We start from the raw sequence: 14,852 nt of genomic DNA on the forward strand, positions 1-14,852 counted from the left end.
AAGTGTCATCTTCTGAAATCTCGGTTGGAATACCTGGGACATATTGTGTCCCGGGATGGGGTGAGCCCCACTCCGGATAAGGTTTCTGCGGTGTTGGACTGGAAGATCCCTCGAACGGTGACGGAACTGAGAGCATTTCTGGGGTTAGTGGGCTACTATCGGAGATTCATCAAAGACTTCGCGAAGGTGGCTGGCCCGCTACACGAATTATTGAGGGGCGTTGCCACTACGGCTAAGAATCAAGCCATAGCCTGGGGAGACGCTCAGGAAAAGGCGTTCACGACGCTCAAAGAAGACCTGACGACGGCTCCAGTGCTGGCGTACGCTGACTTCGAAAAGCCCTTCGTTCTGTATACTGATGGAAGTCTCAAGGGCCTGGGGGCCGTGCTAGCACAAGTCCAAGACGGCAAAGAACGGGTCATTGCCTACGGAAGCCGGAGCCTGCGGGATTCAGAAAGAAACCCCGATAATTACAGTGCCTTTAAGCTGGAGTTGTTAGCAGTGGTTTGGGCAGTAACCGAAAAGTTCACGGAATACTTGACCGGCGCTGAGTTCGACATAGTGACCGATCACAATCCCTTGGCCTACTTGGGCACGGCCAAGTTAGGGGCGCTGGAACAGCGCTGGATGGCTCGGTTGGCCAAGTTCGGATATAAGATCCGGTATCGACCCGGAAAGGCTAATGGGAATGCGGATGCGTTGTCCCGTTATCCCCTGCAAGGGCCGGAGGGGCCTAGTGATGAGGACAGAGAAGGGGAGGAGATCCCGGATCTGACCCAGTTGACATCTCCTGTTTGTGCTCTGAGTGTGCCCAAGACGACCGTAGATTGGGCCGAACGGCAGGCTCAGGATGCTCCATTGCGGTGTGTCCGCCGATGGAAGCAACAGGGACATTGGCCCTCTAGTGAAGAACGGCGTCGACTGTCCATAGCCGGACGACGGCTATTGCACAGATGGGATCAACTGGCAGTGAGGGAAGGGGTGCTAGTTCGCCGAGCCTACCTGGAGCAAGAGCTCCGTCCTGTATGGCAGGTGGTGCCTGAGTCCATGGCGCGGGACTTGGTACTGGAAGCCCATGAAAAAGGCGCTCATCTCGGGGCGGCCAAGACCCATCAATGGCTACGCAGGCAGTACTGCGTACCTGGCGCCAAGGCGTTGGCGGAAGAGGTCTGCCGAGCCTGTCCACGATGTGGGGTAAGTAAGGCTGGGGAGCAGCATGCGCCCGTGCAAACCATTCAGACGGGGCGACCCTTGGAGCTGCTTATGATTGATTACGTCCTGGTTGGGGAGTCAAGTAGTGGTCATAGCTACGCGTTGGTCATGACCGACCACTTTACAAAGTTCACCGTCGTTGTGCCCACACGAAATCAGACGGCGGAAGCAGCTACGCGCGCCATTGTGGAGCACTTCATTCGGAGATATGGGTGCCCGGAGCGGATTCACTCGGATCAGGGAGCCTGTTTTCAGGGACGCCTCATGGAGGGTCTGTGTGACACTTATGGGGTACAGAAGTCCCGGACCACTCCTTATCACCCTCAAGGTAATGGCGCCTGTGAAAGGTTCAATCGGACCTTGCTGCAAATGCTCAGGGCTCTGGGCAAAAGAACCGCTGGCCGGAGTACGTGCAGGACTTGGTGTGGGTATACAATAACCGGGTACATAGTACCACCGGTTATACCCCATACTTCCTTTTGTTTGGGCGGCCTGGAAGGGAGTGGCGTGATTTGGAGTTGTCCGTCCCCGAAGAAGCGGACAGATGGACTCCCAGCGGCTGGGTGACCGAGCAGAAGAGGAAGCTGAAGATTGCCGGGGACGTGGTTAGGGGGCAGCTACGGTCCAAAGTCCATCACGGGCCAACCAACAGCACGGCTTCCCCCTTCGTAGTGGGTCAGCGGGTACTGGTAAGAGTTAAGAGGTTGGGAAATAAACTCAGCGATCGGTGGGAAGTGTTGCCACATGTAGTGCAACGGCGCATGGCTCCTGACCTTCCTTTGTATGAGGTGGTTCCTGCGGAAGGGACTGGAAGACCGCGGGTGCTACATCGGAATATGTTACGTCCCTGTGGTTTTCTGGATTTGCCTTCCGACGTCCAGGAGAGAAGTGAGCCAGATCCTATACCCGCCCCGACGGGGGTGGATTGGTGGGCACCAATGACCGCTGACGACGTTGTTACTCCGGATGCTACTCCAGTGGACCTGGACCTTCCGACACCGCCGCTTCAACCCAGAAGATCGCAGCGGCCAAACTTGGGCCAGCCTGGAGGACGTTATACTGACCCGGATTTCGTGTGGACCAGGGTTTTGTCGGCATGGACTGCTGACATTAAAAACGGGGGAAATGTGGAGGACTTACCTGGCCGGGGCCGTCGTCATCCCTCGGGCGGCGGTCCCCTCCGTTCAGCCGGGACGGTGAGCCAATCAGGGCTCACCTCCCGGCCATTTCAAAAAGAAACATGGCGACGGACCAATCCGGGCCCGCCATGTCATCACGTGGCGTCGCGTCGACGCTACGTGATGACGCTAGCGCGGCGCCGACTATTTAAGTCGGCGCGCGCGCCGCCATGGGCAGTTCGACGGCGGAGAGAGTCAGAAGAGGACGTGTCGCGGAGACCTGCGGGATCAAGACCAGAAGAGAAGGCAGCGGAGACCAGCAGTGGCGGCAGAGAGCCCTTGTTAGGGCTAAGAGCGCCTCTGCTGCCTGAAGACCGGCGGGATCAAGAATAGAAGCCGGCGGCAGAGCGTAGAAGCGGCGGCAGGCGGGGAAGGAGTCCAGGAGAAGCTCCCCGAAGACAGCCCCAGGTAAGGCCTTGCCAGGCAACTCCTCTCCCGGGCCCGCGCCCGCAGCACATACAATAACGTCGGGCACTAGGCTCGTGGCACAGTCGGGCACAAGGCCCGTGGCACGTGAATTAGGGGCACAAGGCCCAGGGACCTGGGCACTAGGCCCCAACGTGGTAGTGGGCCAGTAGGCCATTAGTATCTATATAAAGGGGACAAGCCCCTGTTAGTTAGAGAGGGGGACTCAGAGCCCCAGGTGTACAAGGGCACAAGGCCCTTAGGTAGTTAGTGGCCTAGAGGCCATAGGAAGGCCAGAGGGCCTGGTTAGGGGCTGGTAGCCCATCTGCTATTAAGGGCACAAGGCCCTCAGTTAGTTAGGAAGGCCACAGGCCTCAGGCAGGGGCTAGGACCCCTAGGTAGTAGGGCACAAGGCCCTAGTGAGTGGGCTCAGAGCCCTGAGTTAGAGAGGGGGCTGAGGCCCATTAGTCAGAGCAGAAGGCTCTGTGTGTAGCTGGGCAGAGACCCATGGTGTGTAGGGCATAAGGCCCTGGTGGTGTGAGGTAGAGGCGTGGGAGCCTCGTGAGAGTAGGCGCGGTCCGGTGTGAGGTGAGCACACGTGGTTAGGAGGTACGGTCGAGCGTAGGCTCCTGTGGTGCTGTAGCAACCTGCTGGTTGGCTAGCAGCGGTGTGTTCGGGTAAGTAGCGGGCAAGGTACTGTATACTGTATCTATTTATTCTGTCTGTGTGGCGAGTGTAGTTTACATTACAGTATTTTGGTGTGCTTTCTAACTGTGTCCAGGGGCAAGACGTCAGGCCCCCATTAAAGGTAGGCTCTTGTTTCCTGTGGTTTTCCTGTGCTAACCCGTGCTGTGGGGGACAAGTGTAAGTACCAGCATACACATAGTCAGGGGAGAACACATGTAGTTTCCCTGTCCCTTAGGTCCCCGGGGTCACACTGGTACCCAGAGGGGGTGGCTGAGTGAGTTGGTGGCAGTACAGCACACCTTGAGGCAGTTCCAGGGGCGGCCGTGGTTCTGATCAAGGGTCCTCAAGGCCGGTTCCGTGCAGGTGGACCTGTGGTTCCGGACGTAGGGACACGTGTGAGATACCCGAGTACAGGCAGTCGGGCGGTTCAGTTCGATCGGCTGTTCCGTGCGGCAGTCGGCCCGCGGGTTAGTGTGCTGTTTTACTGAGCCTCAGCCGGGCTTAAAGAACCCGTACTTAGGGCCTGTGTGTGACTCCATAGCAAGAAGGCAGCTTCTTGGTACGACCTGGGAGAGGGGGTTAGGAACCGCCCTCCGGTTTAGGCTGTGAACACCGGCTGGTGTTCCCCGTAGCGTGTAACTAGTAGTTCCGTTAGTGCACCACATTTAGTTAGTCCTAGTGTTTGACTTAGTTGCGTTGCCGACCATTAGAACGTTGTTAGGGTCGGGTCGCCGTTGTAGTTAGTCCAGTTTTGTGGGTGCCATCTTAGTTCACGGAGAGCGTAGAGGGAGGCTGTGTGTTCTTGTCATCCGCAGGAGTCGGGAAGGTGCAGGAGAACCGGATCGGAAGTGGGAGTGTCCCGGTGAGTATCACGCTCGATTCCTCCTTTCGGTTAGGCCCTCACCGGCAGGTGTGTGAGGCACTTGAGGCGGGATTAGTCCTCGGATTAGTCTTGGCCTTCAGTGCCTGTAGTCCCCCGCGTCTTGGCAAGAACAAAGTGAGGAGGCGGCAAGGAGCTTGGACTGACCGTGTCCTCGTCCCTTGCCGTAGTCTCGGACAGCCCTTACTTGGTAGACTCGGGTTAACTGTGTGTTTCCCTCTTAGGTGTTACTTGCGGGCGTCCGGAGAAAACCCAAACCGGGACCGAGGTGGGATCCAGTCATCCACGCGGATCGTGGTAAATTAGGAGGTATTAGGAGTTAGTCGCCCTGTGAGGCACATCTCCTTTAGGGACCTTACACTATACTGATTCCTAGAGTAACTAAAGTACGTCTGGGTTACCCAATGGGCGAGAGCTGATTCATACTACAAGCCGTTAAATAGATGCTGCAAGACAGACAAAATATTCGTACAGGGGATGGTGGTGGTACAGTATAGGAAAACCTGTTATCCATGACTTACAGGGAATGTGAATACAGCCCGATCAGAGAGAAGGTGGGTGGCTCTGAAAAGAGCCTTTGTGGTCTCAGGATATCACGGGTGAATTATTTGGCGCTGGTGTATTTGGTGACGGCCTTGGTGCCCTCGGACACGGCGTGCTTGGCCAGCTCTCCGGGCAGCAGCAGACGTACGGCGGTCTGGATCTCCCTGGAGGTGATGGTGGAGCGCTTGTTGTAGTGAGCCAGGCGGGAAGCTTCTCCAGCAATGCGCTCAAAGATGTCGTTGACGAAGGAGTTCATGATGCCCATGGCCTTAGAGGAGATGCCGGTGTCGGGGTGGACCTGCTTCAGCACCTTGTAGATATAAATAGCATAACTCTCCTTCCTGCTCTTTCTCCGCTTCTTGCCATCTTTCTTCTGGGTCTTGGTGACGGCTTTCTTTGAGCCCTTTTTGGCTGCTGGGGCAGACTTGGCTGGTTCAGGCATTATAGCGACAAAACGATCCCAATCACAATGTGCAGAAACTGTTCCTGATACCTCCCACAGCCGCTCTATTTATAGGCAGCCCATGTAAATGAGACCCACAGTCTGCTCTGTGCACTATTGGATGTTGTGCGATGTCAAATCCCACCCGCTGCTGCGGATTGGTGTTTGTTTGAACTTGAGCGGCACTAGCTAATTTGATAGCGGACAATGAGAGAAGGGTGTCTGTCCCTACAGCGTATAAATATACGGAGGCGGGACAGATAGCCTTATTGTTGTAGATTGACTTACACATAAGTTGAAATGTCTGGAAGAGGCAAACAGGGCGGTAAGACCCGTGCTAAGGCCAAGACTCGCTCATCTCGAGCCGGTCTCCAATTCCCGGTCGGTCGCGTTCACCGTCTGCTGAGGAAGGGGAACTATGCGGAGCGTGTGGGAGCTGGCGCCCCGGTGTATCTGGCAGCGGTGCTGGAGTACCCGACTGCTGAGATTCTGGAGCTGGCTGGGAATGCCGCCCGTGATAACAAGAAGACCCGCATCATCCCCCGTCACCTACAGCTGGCTGTGCGCAACGATGAAGAGCTCAACAAGCTACTCGGTGGGGTGACTATCGCCCAAGGAGGAGTCCTGCCCAACATCCAGGCCGTCCTACTGCCCAAGAAAACCGAGAGCCATAAACCAACCAAGAGCAAGTAATTTCCTGCTGGATAATTGTCCCCACAACACAAAGGCTCTTTTCAGAGCCACCCACCCCGTCCCTAAAGAGCTGATCCACGACTATAACATCCCGCTTTAGCTGTGTGTTAACTCGAGTTAGACGAGGTTACATTGTAATGCTCGTTAGATAACGGACACAGTTGAACTAAACTCCCCCATCCAGATTGGCGGTGTCGTCTATTAAACAAAAGTGAACCATATATGGCACTGTCACGGTGCACTGACGTTACGTTTAAACAAGCTGCAGACACTTTATAATAAGACGGCAGGAGTCAGTATATACGGCTATAATCTCTTTTCTCGCACCACCGCCGGAAAGAAACAGCTACTCTAGAGCTCAGCTTCATAGCGCACACATCCACCCCCATAGAGTAACAGAAAAGTGTGTGTGGAGGGGGATATATACTATATAGCTCTGTCGAGACCGAGTGGGTGGCTCTGAAAAGAGCCTTTGTGTGATTGACAGGAGTGCGGCTCCAAGTTACTTCTTCTTAGGAGCAGCCTTCTTCGGCTTAGCTGCCTTTTTAGCCGGACTCTTAGCCACTTTGGGCTTAGCTGCCTTTTTAGCCGGGCTCTTGGCCGCCTTCTTGGGTTTCACAGCAGGTTTCGGCTTCTTAGGGCTTTTTACTGCTTTCTTGGCTGCTGCCGGTTTCTTGGCCTTTTTCGGGCTCTTGGCTGCGCTGGGAGACTTCTTCGGGGACTTGGGCACTTTCTTGGCTGCCGCTTTCTTGGGTTTAACCACCGCCACCTTCTTCTTAGCTGCCTTATCCTTGCTCTCCAGCTGCTTCTTGTTCAGCTTGAAGGAACCGGAGGCGCCGCTGCCTTTCACCTGGATCAGGGTCTCTTTCGTCACCAAGCTCTTGAGCGCCACTTTCAGGCGGCTGTTATTCTTCTCCACATCGTAACCTCCAGCAGCGAGGGTCTTCTTCAGGGCGGCCAGGGAAACACCGCTGCGCTCCTTGGATGCGGACACGCATTTAACAATCTGCTCAGACACGCTTGGACCGGACGTTTTGTTGCCCTTCTTGGAGCTTCCTGCAGCTGCTTTCTTCGGCTGACGCTTTCCCTTGACGGGGGCCTCTGCTGGAGCAGCGGGCGCTGCGGCGGGAGCTGTCTCTGACATTTTCCGTGCACCAAATAGAAACAAAACTTTTACATGCAGATAATCATCAACTGAGTTGTTATATAGAGCCCAGGAATGCGAAGCCATTGGCTGTGGTGAAGAGCCAATCATGTGCGCAGATTCCGGGGGTATTGTTACCACGCCCATTATCCTCATGGACGCCGTTCTAGAATGTCGGCTCCCGCTTTGTGTTTCTATGGCTGAAAGAAATGAGTTTAATATGAAGTGTAATAATACCGGCTCGTTGTCCTTTATTTCATCAGCACATTGTGACGCCCTTTCGTCGTGTGTAGACTTTTTATATTGAGGAACCCCGGGCAAATACACTGAAAATACACCCAACACCCCCATCTCCCTAAATCTCCTCTCTGTATCTTAACTTATGATCAAATACGTGGATGCGCCCAAAGAAAGCTCCCGGATCCCCCAGTGACTGAGCAGAGTAAACCTTCCTACTTCTCCTTTTATGTCATGTTTCACTTCTCACGTCTTATTTCTACCTTTTTAAACCTTCAGACTCGTGTGAGACTGTCACGTTACACAGATGTTCCATACTGACAGGCATACAGTCATGCACCACAATCGTCAGCTCTGTATATGTCCAGTAATCACTATTCCCGATTTAACATTTGCGACAGTCTCCTACCAGACAACACTGAAAGGATGGTCACACGGCAGTTTGAACACGGAGCATGCAGAATGCAGCCACCGCCGCTGAATAAATGGTCACACACTGGTACAGAAAGTGAGTGAAAGTGCAAGCAGCGCTTTATTCCCAGCCTGAGAGCTCAGAAAACAGAAACATATACTGAGTTAACCGAACACATCTACGTTCTGCGTTCTAACAACAAAAGGTCGCCCTGATTGACATTACAGGACCAAAATATAATTGTACTACAACGGCCTGAAAACTGGCAGTGTTGGTATGACTCAGGAACCTGTTGCTTGGTGCTCCTCCCCTATTTCCCTCAAGTTCCCAATCAGGTCCGCCTCTCCTGTATAAAAGGACAGCTTGTCTAGCGTGTAACTTAGTTCGTTTGTTGTAGACGGAAAGAAGATTACCTTTGAACATGTCTGGCAGAGGGAAAGGCGGTAAAGGACTCGGAAAAGGAGGCGCCAAGAGGCACAGGAAAGTCTTGCGGGATAATATCCAGGGTATCACAAAGCCCGCGATCCGCCGCCTGGCTCGTAGAGGAGGTGTGAAGCGTATTTCTGGCCTCATTTATGAAGAGACCCGTGGGGTGCTGAAGGTTTTCCTGGAGAACGTCATCCGGGACGCCGTCACCTACACTGAGCACGCCAAGCGGAAGACTGTCACCGCTATGGATGTGGTCTATGCTCTGAAGAGACAGGGCCGCACTCTGTATGGATTCGGAGGCTGAGCACTGACTCCTCTCGTCTAATTTCATTACACACACAAAGGTCCTTTTCAGGGCCGCCCATCTCTTCCATTAGAGAGCTGTAATATTGCCCTAGTACTCGGTAGAATGTGTGGAATTCTCCCCACTATATATCGGTGATCTGTTTAACTTTTGTATCCTCGAGGATACACGATTAGCTATTTGAAACATATGCAAAGGTGATCGCTGCGTGTCAGTGTTGCCTTAGAAAAGTTTGTTAATAAGAGACTATCGCGTCCTGCTGGTAACAATGCACGATTGTAAAGCATACCAGATTATATAATAATTACATCTTGCACAGATACCTTTGCTGAGTAAATGTGACCAGTGGTATTGCAGTCTGTGTAAAACATTAAACGGTGCAACTCACGATTTGAACAATATATTATCTTTCCAGAAAACTCTAAATATGTGTCCCTATAATTGATATCTTGGTGCAGACTTTATAATATATGTGAGGTCTGGTAAGAGCAGGGAGATGGCATGAATGAAAGTAAAGTTTAAGTCAGCCTGGCTCATTCCCTCTTACATTTCAAAGGACAGCAGAAAGCATTCACCACAGAACTGGGTATTTGTTTTAATCATACATACAATAGTTTTAATTCATAGCATGGGACAATGTAGCACTGTGAAAATGGAGATGTGATTGCCACTGTTCATGCAGCGGTTATGATACATAGTAAATATAATATGTGATTTGACACTGTATATTAAATCTGTTCTTTGTTTCAGTCTGTACACTTCCCTGCATTCTAAGAGAGACTGTTACAATGTGCCTCAATACAGATGTTAGTCCTGTTTTTGTATTGTGACATATTAGCTGTATAACTGACATATTAGCTGTATAACATTGTTCTCTCTTTATTAGGAGCGAAGATTAGGGGGAGAAATTATATTCATAAATAATGGACACATGTTTGTTAAGTATTAATATCAATTATAGGAAGTATATTTAGGAAGGATTAGATTTTTCTTATGTGGATTATAGGAAACATGCATGCGCTCTCGGATCACATGGTCCCTTTGTGTGTGATTGGCAGCCCCCCCCCTCTGATCTGGATCCCTGGTGTCTTGTTATGTGTTAAGAGTTACTTCAATGACAGGACATTGTTTACAGTGAAAGCTTTTGTCTCCTATAGCGGTTCATTGCAGCTTTAAAGTTATGTCATAGATGAGGTTGCTTTGCATTCCACTACATGTCACATAGTAGTACAGGCAACTTTATCCCTGATATCACATTTCATATATTTGGCTCATAATCTCGACAGCCAGCAAACCAGTCAGACAGCCAGCCACAGGGTTAACCAGGAGATAGGCATCGAGAAGCCCCGTCTGCCAATGGGTTACTTGCAATTGGGGATTTGGGGTTGGGGAAGTCACCCAACGAATGTCAGACAACAACTCTGCTACCACTATTTTGCACATATGCGTGGCCCAATTTCTCCCCTGTTGCCTCATACTTTGCTACATGACAGTGTCAACCTCCACTCTAGCTGAGTGACCGCACTAATGAGTTCCAATGGGACATCCAGGAACTGTGTACTGCTGTCTACCCCACCACCAGAACCAGGTGAGATCCTTACGGGACAGATCAGTGGCTTAGGCCAGAGTCTTTGGACCTGGAGGAGGAAGATGTGCTTGGGATAAGTCGAGACACTGAGTAATAAGGGTTAAATGTGTGCAAGAAGTGGCATAGTTTTATAACAACTGCGTTCAATACACCACTGGGTACACACCGTAAATTTTAGTGTTCAACTGCCAGGGAAGGGAGATGCAAGACCTATCACTCACTCACATCCCCTGATAATGAAGAAAATGGAACCAACCAGCTGTGTCTAGCAGCAGTAACCACCAGTTGGGGGTAGCTCACAATGTGGTTAGCAAACGGTTGCACCAAGGTCTGTCGCTAGCAACGTCAGGAGCATGACGCTTGGGACAGAGGGTGCAGGTATGCATGAAGAGGCTGAGCTACAAGTTGAGTGATCGCTGACAGGTAACACCGTACGTAGTCTGAAGGCACATGTATCCAGATGGCCGGTGCATGATATAGTGCCCGAACATGGAGATGGACGGGTGACAGTACAGCACAGGAATATGCTGCGACCCTGTTTATTTTCAGAATCACACTTGGTGGTACCAATTGCGGAAGAACAAGTTGACCCACTGGTGGTGATGGACGACTTCTGGTTCATGTTCCCACACATTGAGGATGTAGCAAATCCCCCACCTGCCAAAGATACGGTCATCCAGACCCCTCTTCCAGTCCTAGTAGGAGACAGCCCCACAGGGCCTTGCCCGCTATCCTGCCTCCCATAAGGCCCCTGAGGACAATCTTGGGTAGCCCCAGCAACCGGATTGCAAGTTACGTGTGGTCTTAGACTCTCTTTATAGGGACTACAAAGGACAAAACAGTGGGAGTTTAAGAGCCAGGACTGGCGACACTTTGGTTCCGGTTGCATCACGGTCCATCGAACTGCGTGTGGATGACGTCATCCGGTGATATCCCTAGACGGCACGTTATTGGAACAACGCGGCTCCCCTTGAGGGGCATTATGCAACACCGCTACTGGTGGACAATTTAGGTGTTCAGCGAACAGTGAAAAAGAGGACAAAGAAGTCTACTACGAATGTACGATGGAAGTGTTACGACTAACGGTCTTATATTCAACCTGTAGAATCAGGTAGAGAGTTCCTCACCTCTAGCAGCCGCCTTCCACGTAGAGCTTGTTATGCTCAAAGGTACTCGGATGCCCCCAGGACTTATTCTCGCGGTGGTACAGGTGTATGAACGTACCGTAGCGTAGAGTAATGTGGTGTAGAGTCTAGCGTGGTAAAAAGACAGGCCAAGGTCTGGGTCCAGAGCAGATATCATGGTCAAGGTCAGGAATGGCAGCAGACTGGGATAAAGCAGGAACAAAGCAAGGGTCAGGGCAACAGGCAAGAATCAAATCCACAAGAACAAAGCCAAGCACAGCAGCAGGCTAAGACACAGAAAACAGGAACTATAACCTGCAGGGAGGCTAAGCCCTCACTGCCTTATAAACAGACACTGACCAATGTCAAAACAGAGAGGACAGCATGATAATCAGCCCCAGAAGCTGATTAATTAATTCAATTACTTGCGCACGTGCCTGGTTGCCCCTAATCCTGAGACCCGGCACTATCACTCACAGCGTCCCGACTGTTGTCTAGGCAACGGCCGGGGTGATACAGGAAGTGACGTCCCGGCATGGAGACAGCCTGGACACTTTCTGCGGGCATGGATAGTTGCGGTGACCTGAGGGACCACCACGACCTGTTACAGTACTTCCCACCCCCCCCTTGAGGAGGGATCAAGGAACCTCAAAAACCAAGTTTTCCAGGGAATTGTTTAAATAATCTCTTGAGCAGTCTGTCAGCGTGCAGGCGCCTCTCAGGAACCCAAGAGCGTTCTTCTGGACTGGATCCCTTCGGATGCACCAGAAAATGGGTTTGTCCCTGAATCCGCTTGGAGTCGAGAATTTTTCCACAATAAATTCATGAGAACCATGCAAGTTGACTGGTCGGGGTTTGGGTTGTTCAGGAGTCTCAAACTTGGAGGACAAGACAACAAGTTTCAGGAGGGAACAGTAAAACATATTAGGGATTCTCAAAGAAGGTGGAATCTTCAGCCTGAAGGCAACAGGGTTAACTTTTTTTAACAATAGAAAACGGTCTAATGAACCTAGGTCCCAATTTCTTGCAGGGTTGTTTGAGCCTAATATTCCGGGTGGACAACCAGACTTTGTCTCACACCTTAAGAGAACAGTTCCTGAAATGACGATCTGCAAAAAAAATTGACCGAGAGGTGGCCTGAAGCAGGGCGGAATGGAACTTCTTCCAAATAATTGTGAGATGGGAGGCTGTTTGGCGTACCCCAGGAGAACCAGAAGAGTTGATTGAAGCAAGAGAATTAGACCTGGGATGGAGGCCATAGTTGCAAAAGAATGGAGATGTGCGGGTGGAAAAATGGCAAGAGTTATTATAGGCAAATTCGTCCCACGGAAGTAAAGAAGATCAATTGTTATGACATTTGGAAAAATATAATAAGATGAATTGTTCCAATGACTGATTGTCTTTTTCTGTTTGACTGTGGATGGTAAGCAAAAGACAGACTGATGTTGATGTCAAGGTGGTTGCAGAAAGATCTCCAAAACTGAGCCATGAACTGAGACCCACGATCAGAATCAATATCTTCAGGCAGACCGTGGAGATGGAAGATATAGCGAATGAATAGTGATGCCAGAGTTCGGGCATTGGGTAGACCTGCCAAAGCGATAAAGTGGGCCATCTTGTTAAATTCATCTACCACCACCCAGATTGTTTTGTGACCGGGTGACCAGGGTAAATCTACAATGAGGTCCATCGACAGATGTGACCAAGGTTTACTTGGAGTGGACAACGACATTATTTGTCCCGACGGAGAGCTTCTGATACTCTTGTTTCTAGCACAATCTCTACATGAGAGTGCAAACTCTTTAAAATCAGTGGCCAAATAGGGCCACAAAACTGTGCGCAGGAGGACTTCAGTGGTTTTGAAAACTCCAGGATGTCCGACAATCTTGTTGTCATGAGCCTCAGATAGTACAGCCTTCCTGAGATGGACTGGTACAAACAATTTATCTGAAGGAGTCTGAGGAGGAGCAATTCTTTGGAAATGGTGGAGAGCAGCACCCAAATCCTGGGTAAATCCTAAATGAATTGAGGATGAAGGAACTGTAGACAGCAGAACAGTGGAAGGGGCATGAGAGGTCATAAAGCGGCAGGAGAGTGCGTCCGTGCATCCGCTTAAACATTCTTGGAACCAGGTCTGTAAGAAATAATAAACTTGAAGCGGGTAGAAAACAAGGCCCAGCGTGCTTGTCTGGAATTTAGACGTTTGCCAGATTAGGGCAGTTAGAGGAGCTACCAGGTCCAAGAAGGAATTAATAAATATCAGGTAATAATTCTAAAGCCCAGGAATCTTTGTACGGCCTTCAGATTGGTTGGGCATACCCAATCTAAGACTGCTTGGACCTTGCTGGGATCCATGAGTAACCCATCCTAGAAATATAACCTAGAAATGAGACCTTATGGATCTCAAATTCACACTTTTCTAGCTTGGCAATGAGTTGATGTTGCCGAAGTTTAGAAAGGACATGTTTCACGTGAAGGCGGTGTTGGTCCACGAATGAAGAATATATCAGGTATAACACGACAAAGCGCCCTAATAACTCTCGTAGAACATCGCTTATTAGATCCTGAAAGACAGCATGTGTGTTGCATAAACGAAAAGGCATGGACAGGTACTCATAGTGACCTGAGTGGGTGTTGAATGCGGTCTTCCCTTCATCCCTGTCCTTGATAAGTATAAGGTTGTATGCTCCTCGTAGATCAATCTTGGTGAATACTGAAGCACTTCTGAGTTTATAAAAAAAAAGGACTGATATGAGTGGAAGTGGGTAGGTGATTCTGATGTGATTGTATTTAACCCACTAAAGTCAATTCAAGGTCGAAGAGAACCGTCCTTTTTTAGTCACAAAGAAGAACCTGGCTCCTACCGGGGATTTAGAAGGCCTAATAAAGCCCATTTTAAGGTTATCCTTAATATACTCCTCCATGGAATGTGTTTCTGGTAACGAGAGAGAGTACAGTCTCCCTTTTGGGAGTTTTAGAGCCAGGATCTATGTCAATAGTGCAATCATAATCATGATGAGGAGGTAGCGTGTCAGCTGACTGCTTAGGGAATACATCAGAAAACTTATTGTAGGGTGACGGAAGCTGATCTAGAGGAACCTGGAGCAGACGAACAGGCACAGATAAGCAGGATGAAGAACAAGAAGGACTCCAATGAATGATGTCTCCCTTGTTCCAATCGATGACCGGACTGTGGAGCTGCAGCCAGGTATGCCCCAAGATCACCAGAACGGAAGAGCAATTAATTAGATAAATGGATGTTATGACTGTCTTTGTTTTTTATCTGGCAGCAGAACCTATAATCCATTAGAGGTGCTGCTACTGTCCTGTTCCTGAACTCTGCAACATGCCTGAAGGAGTTAATCTCCTTGTCTGATGCTAATTAGAACTGCACCTGTTGCACTGCTTTAAGTACCTGCCTCTAGCTGTGCTCTGAGCAGTTCATCCATTTGTTCTTGGCTGCTGCTAACCTGCTCCTGTGCTATTTGGTATACCTGCTGGACTGAACTTCTGTGTATGACCCCTGCACAGGGCCATCTTAACAACATTATGGGCCCCCGGGAAAAGCAGTGCA

The 14,852-nt window shown here is 50.4% G+C and overlaps 4 protein-coding genes across 4 annotated transcripts; 2 read left to right on the top strand and 2 right to left on the bottom strand.

Annotated features, from left to right (window-relative positions):
• Positions 1-4,966: 4,966 nt before the first annotated feature.
• Positions 4,967-5,347, bottom strand: LOC142111708 (histone H2B 1.1-like). The gene has a single exon (XM_075193865.1). The coding sequence runs from the start codon at positions 5,345-5,347 to the stop codon at positions 4,967-4,969; it is 381 nt and encodes a 126-aa protein (XP_075049966.1).
• Positions 5,348-5,647: 300 nt separating this feature from the next.
• LOC142111709 (histone H2A type 1-like) lies at positions 5,648-6,040 on the top strand. Its single transcript, XM_075193866.1, has one exon. The coding sequence runs from the start codon at positions 5,648-5,650 to the stop codon at positions 6,038-6,040; it is 393 nt and encodes a 130-aa protein (XP_075049967.1).
• A 502-nt stretch (positions 6,041-6,542) lies between these two features.
• On the bottom strand, positions 6,543-7,184 carry LOC142111735 (histone H1.01-like). Its single transcript, XM_075193889.1, has one exon. It carries the CDS (start codon positions 7,182-7,184, stop codon positions 6,543-6,545), a length of 642 nt encoding a protein of 213 aa, XP_075049990.1.
• Positions 7,185-8,254: 1,070 nt separating this feature from the next.
• Positions 8,255-8,566, top strand: LOC142111710 (histone H4). Its single transcript, XM_075193867.1, has one exon. The coding sequence runs from the start codon at positions 8,255-8,257 to the stop codon at positions 8,564-8,566; it is 312 nt and encodes a 103-aa protein (XP_075049968.1).
• The last annotated feature ends 6,286 nt before the right edge of the window (positions 8,567-14,852 follow it).

This window comes from Mixophyes fleayi (genome assembly GCF_038048845.1).
Source record: "Mixophyes fleayi isolate aMixFle1 chromosome 4 unlocalized genomic scaffold, aMixFle1.hap1 SUPER_4_unloc_4, whole genome shotgun sequence".
Classification (NCBI taxonomy): Eukaryota; Metazoa; Chordata; class Amphibia; order Anura; family Limnodynastidae; genus Mixophyes; species Mixophyes fleayi.

Excerpts from the sequence above, each read along its gene's own strand:
- LOC142111708 (XM_075193865.1), bottom strand. The coding sequence starts at position 5,347 with ATGCCTGAACCAGCCAAGTCTGCCCCAGCAGCCAAAAAGGGCTCAAAG.
- LOC142111709 (XM_075193866.1), top strand. The coding sequence starts at position 5,648 with ATGTCTGGAAGAGGCAAACAGGGCGGTAAGACCCGTGCTAAGGCCAAG.
- LOC142111735 (XM_075193889.1), bottom strand. The coding sequence starts at position 7,184 with ATGTCAGAGACAGCTCCCGCCGCAGCGCCCGCTGCTCCAGCAGAGGCC.
- LOC142111710 (XM_075193867.1), top strand. The coding sequence starts at position 8,255 with ATGTCTGGCAGAGGGAAAGGCGGTAAAGGACTCGGAAAAGGAGGCGCC.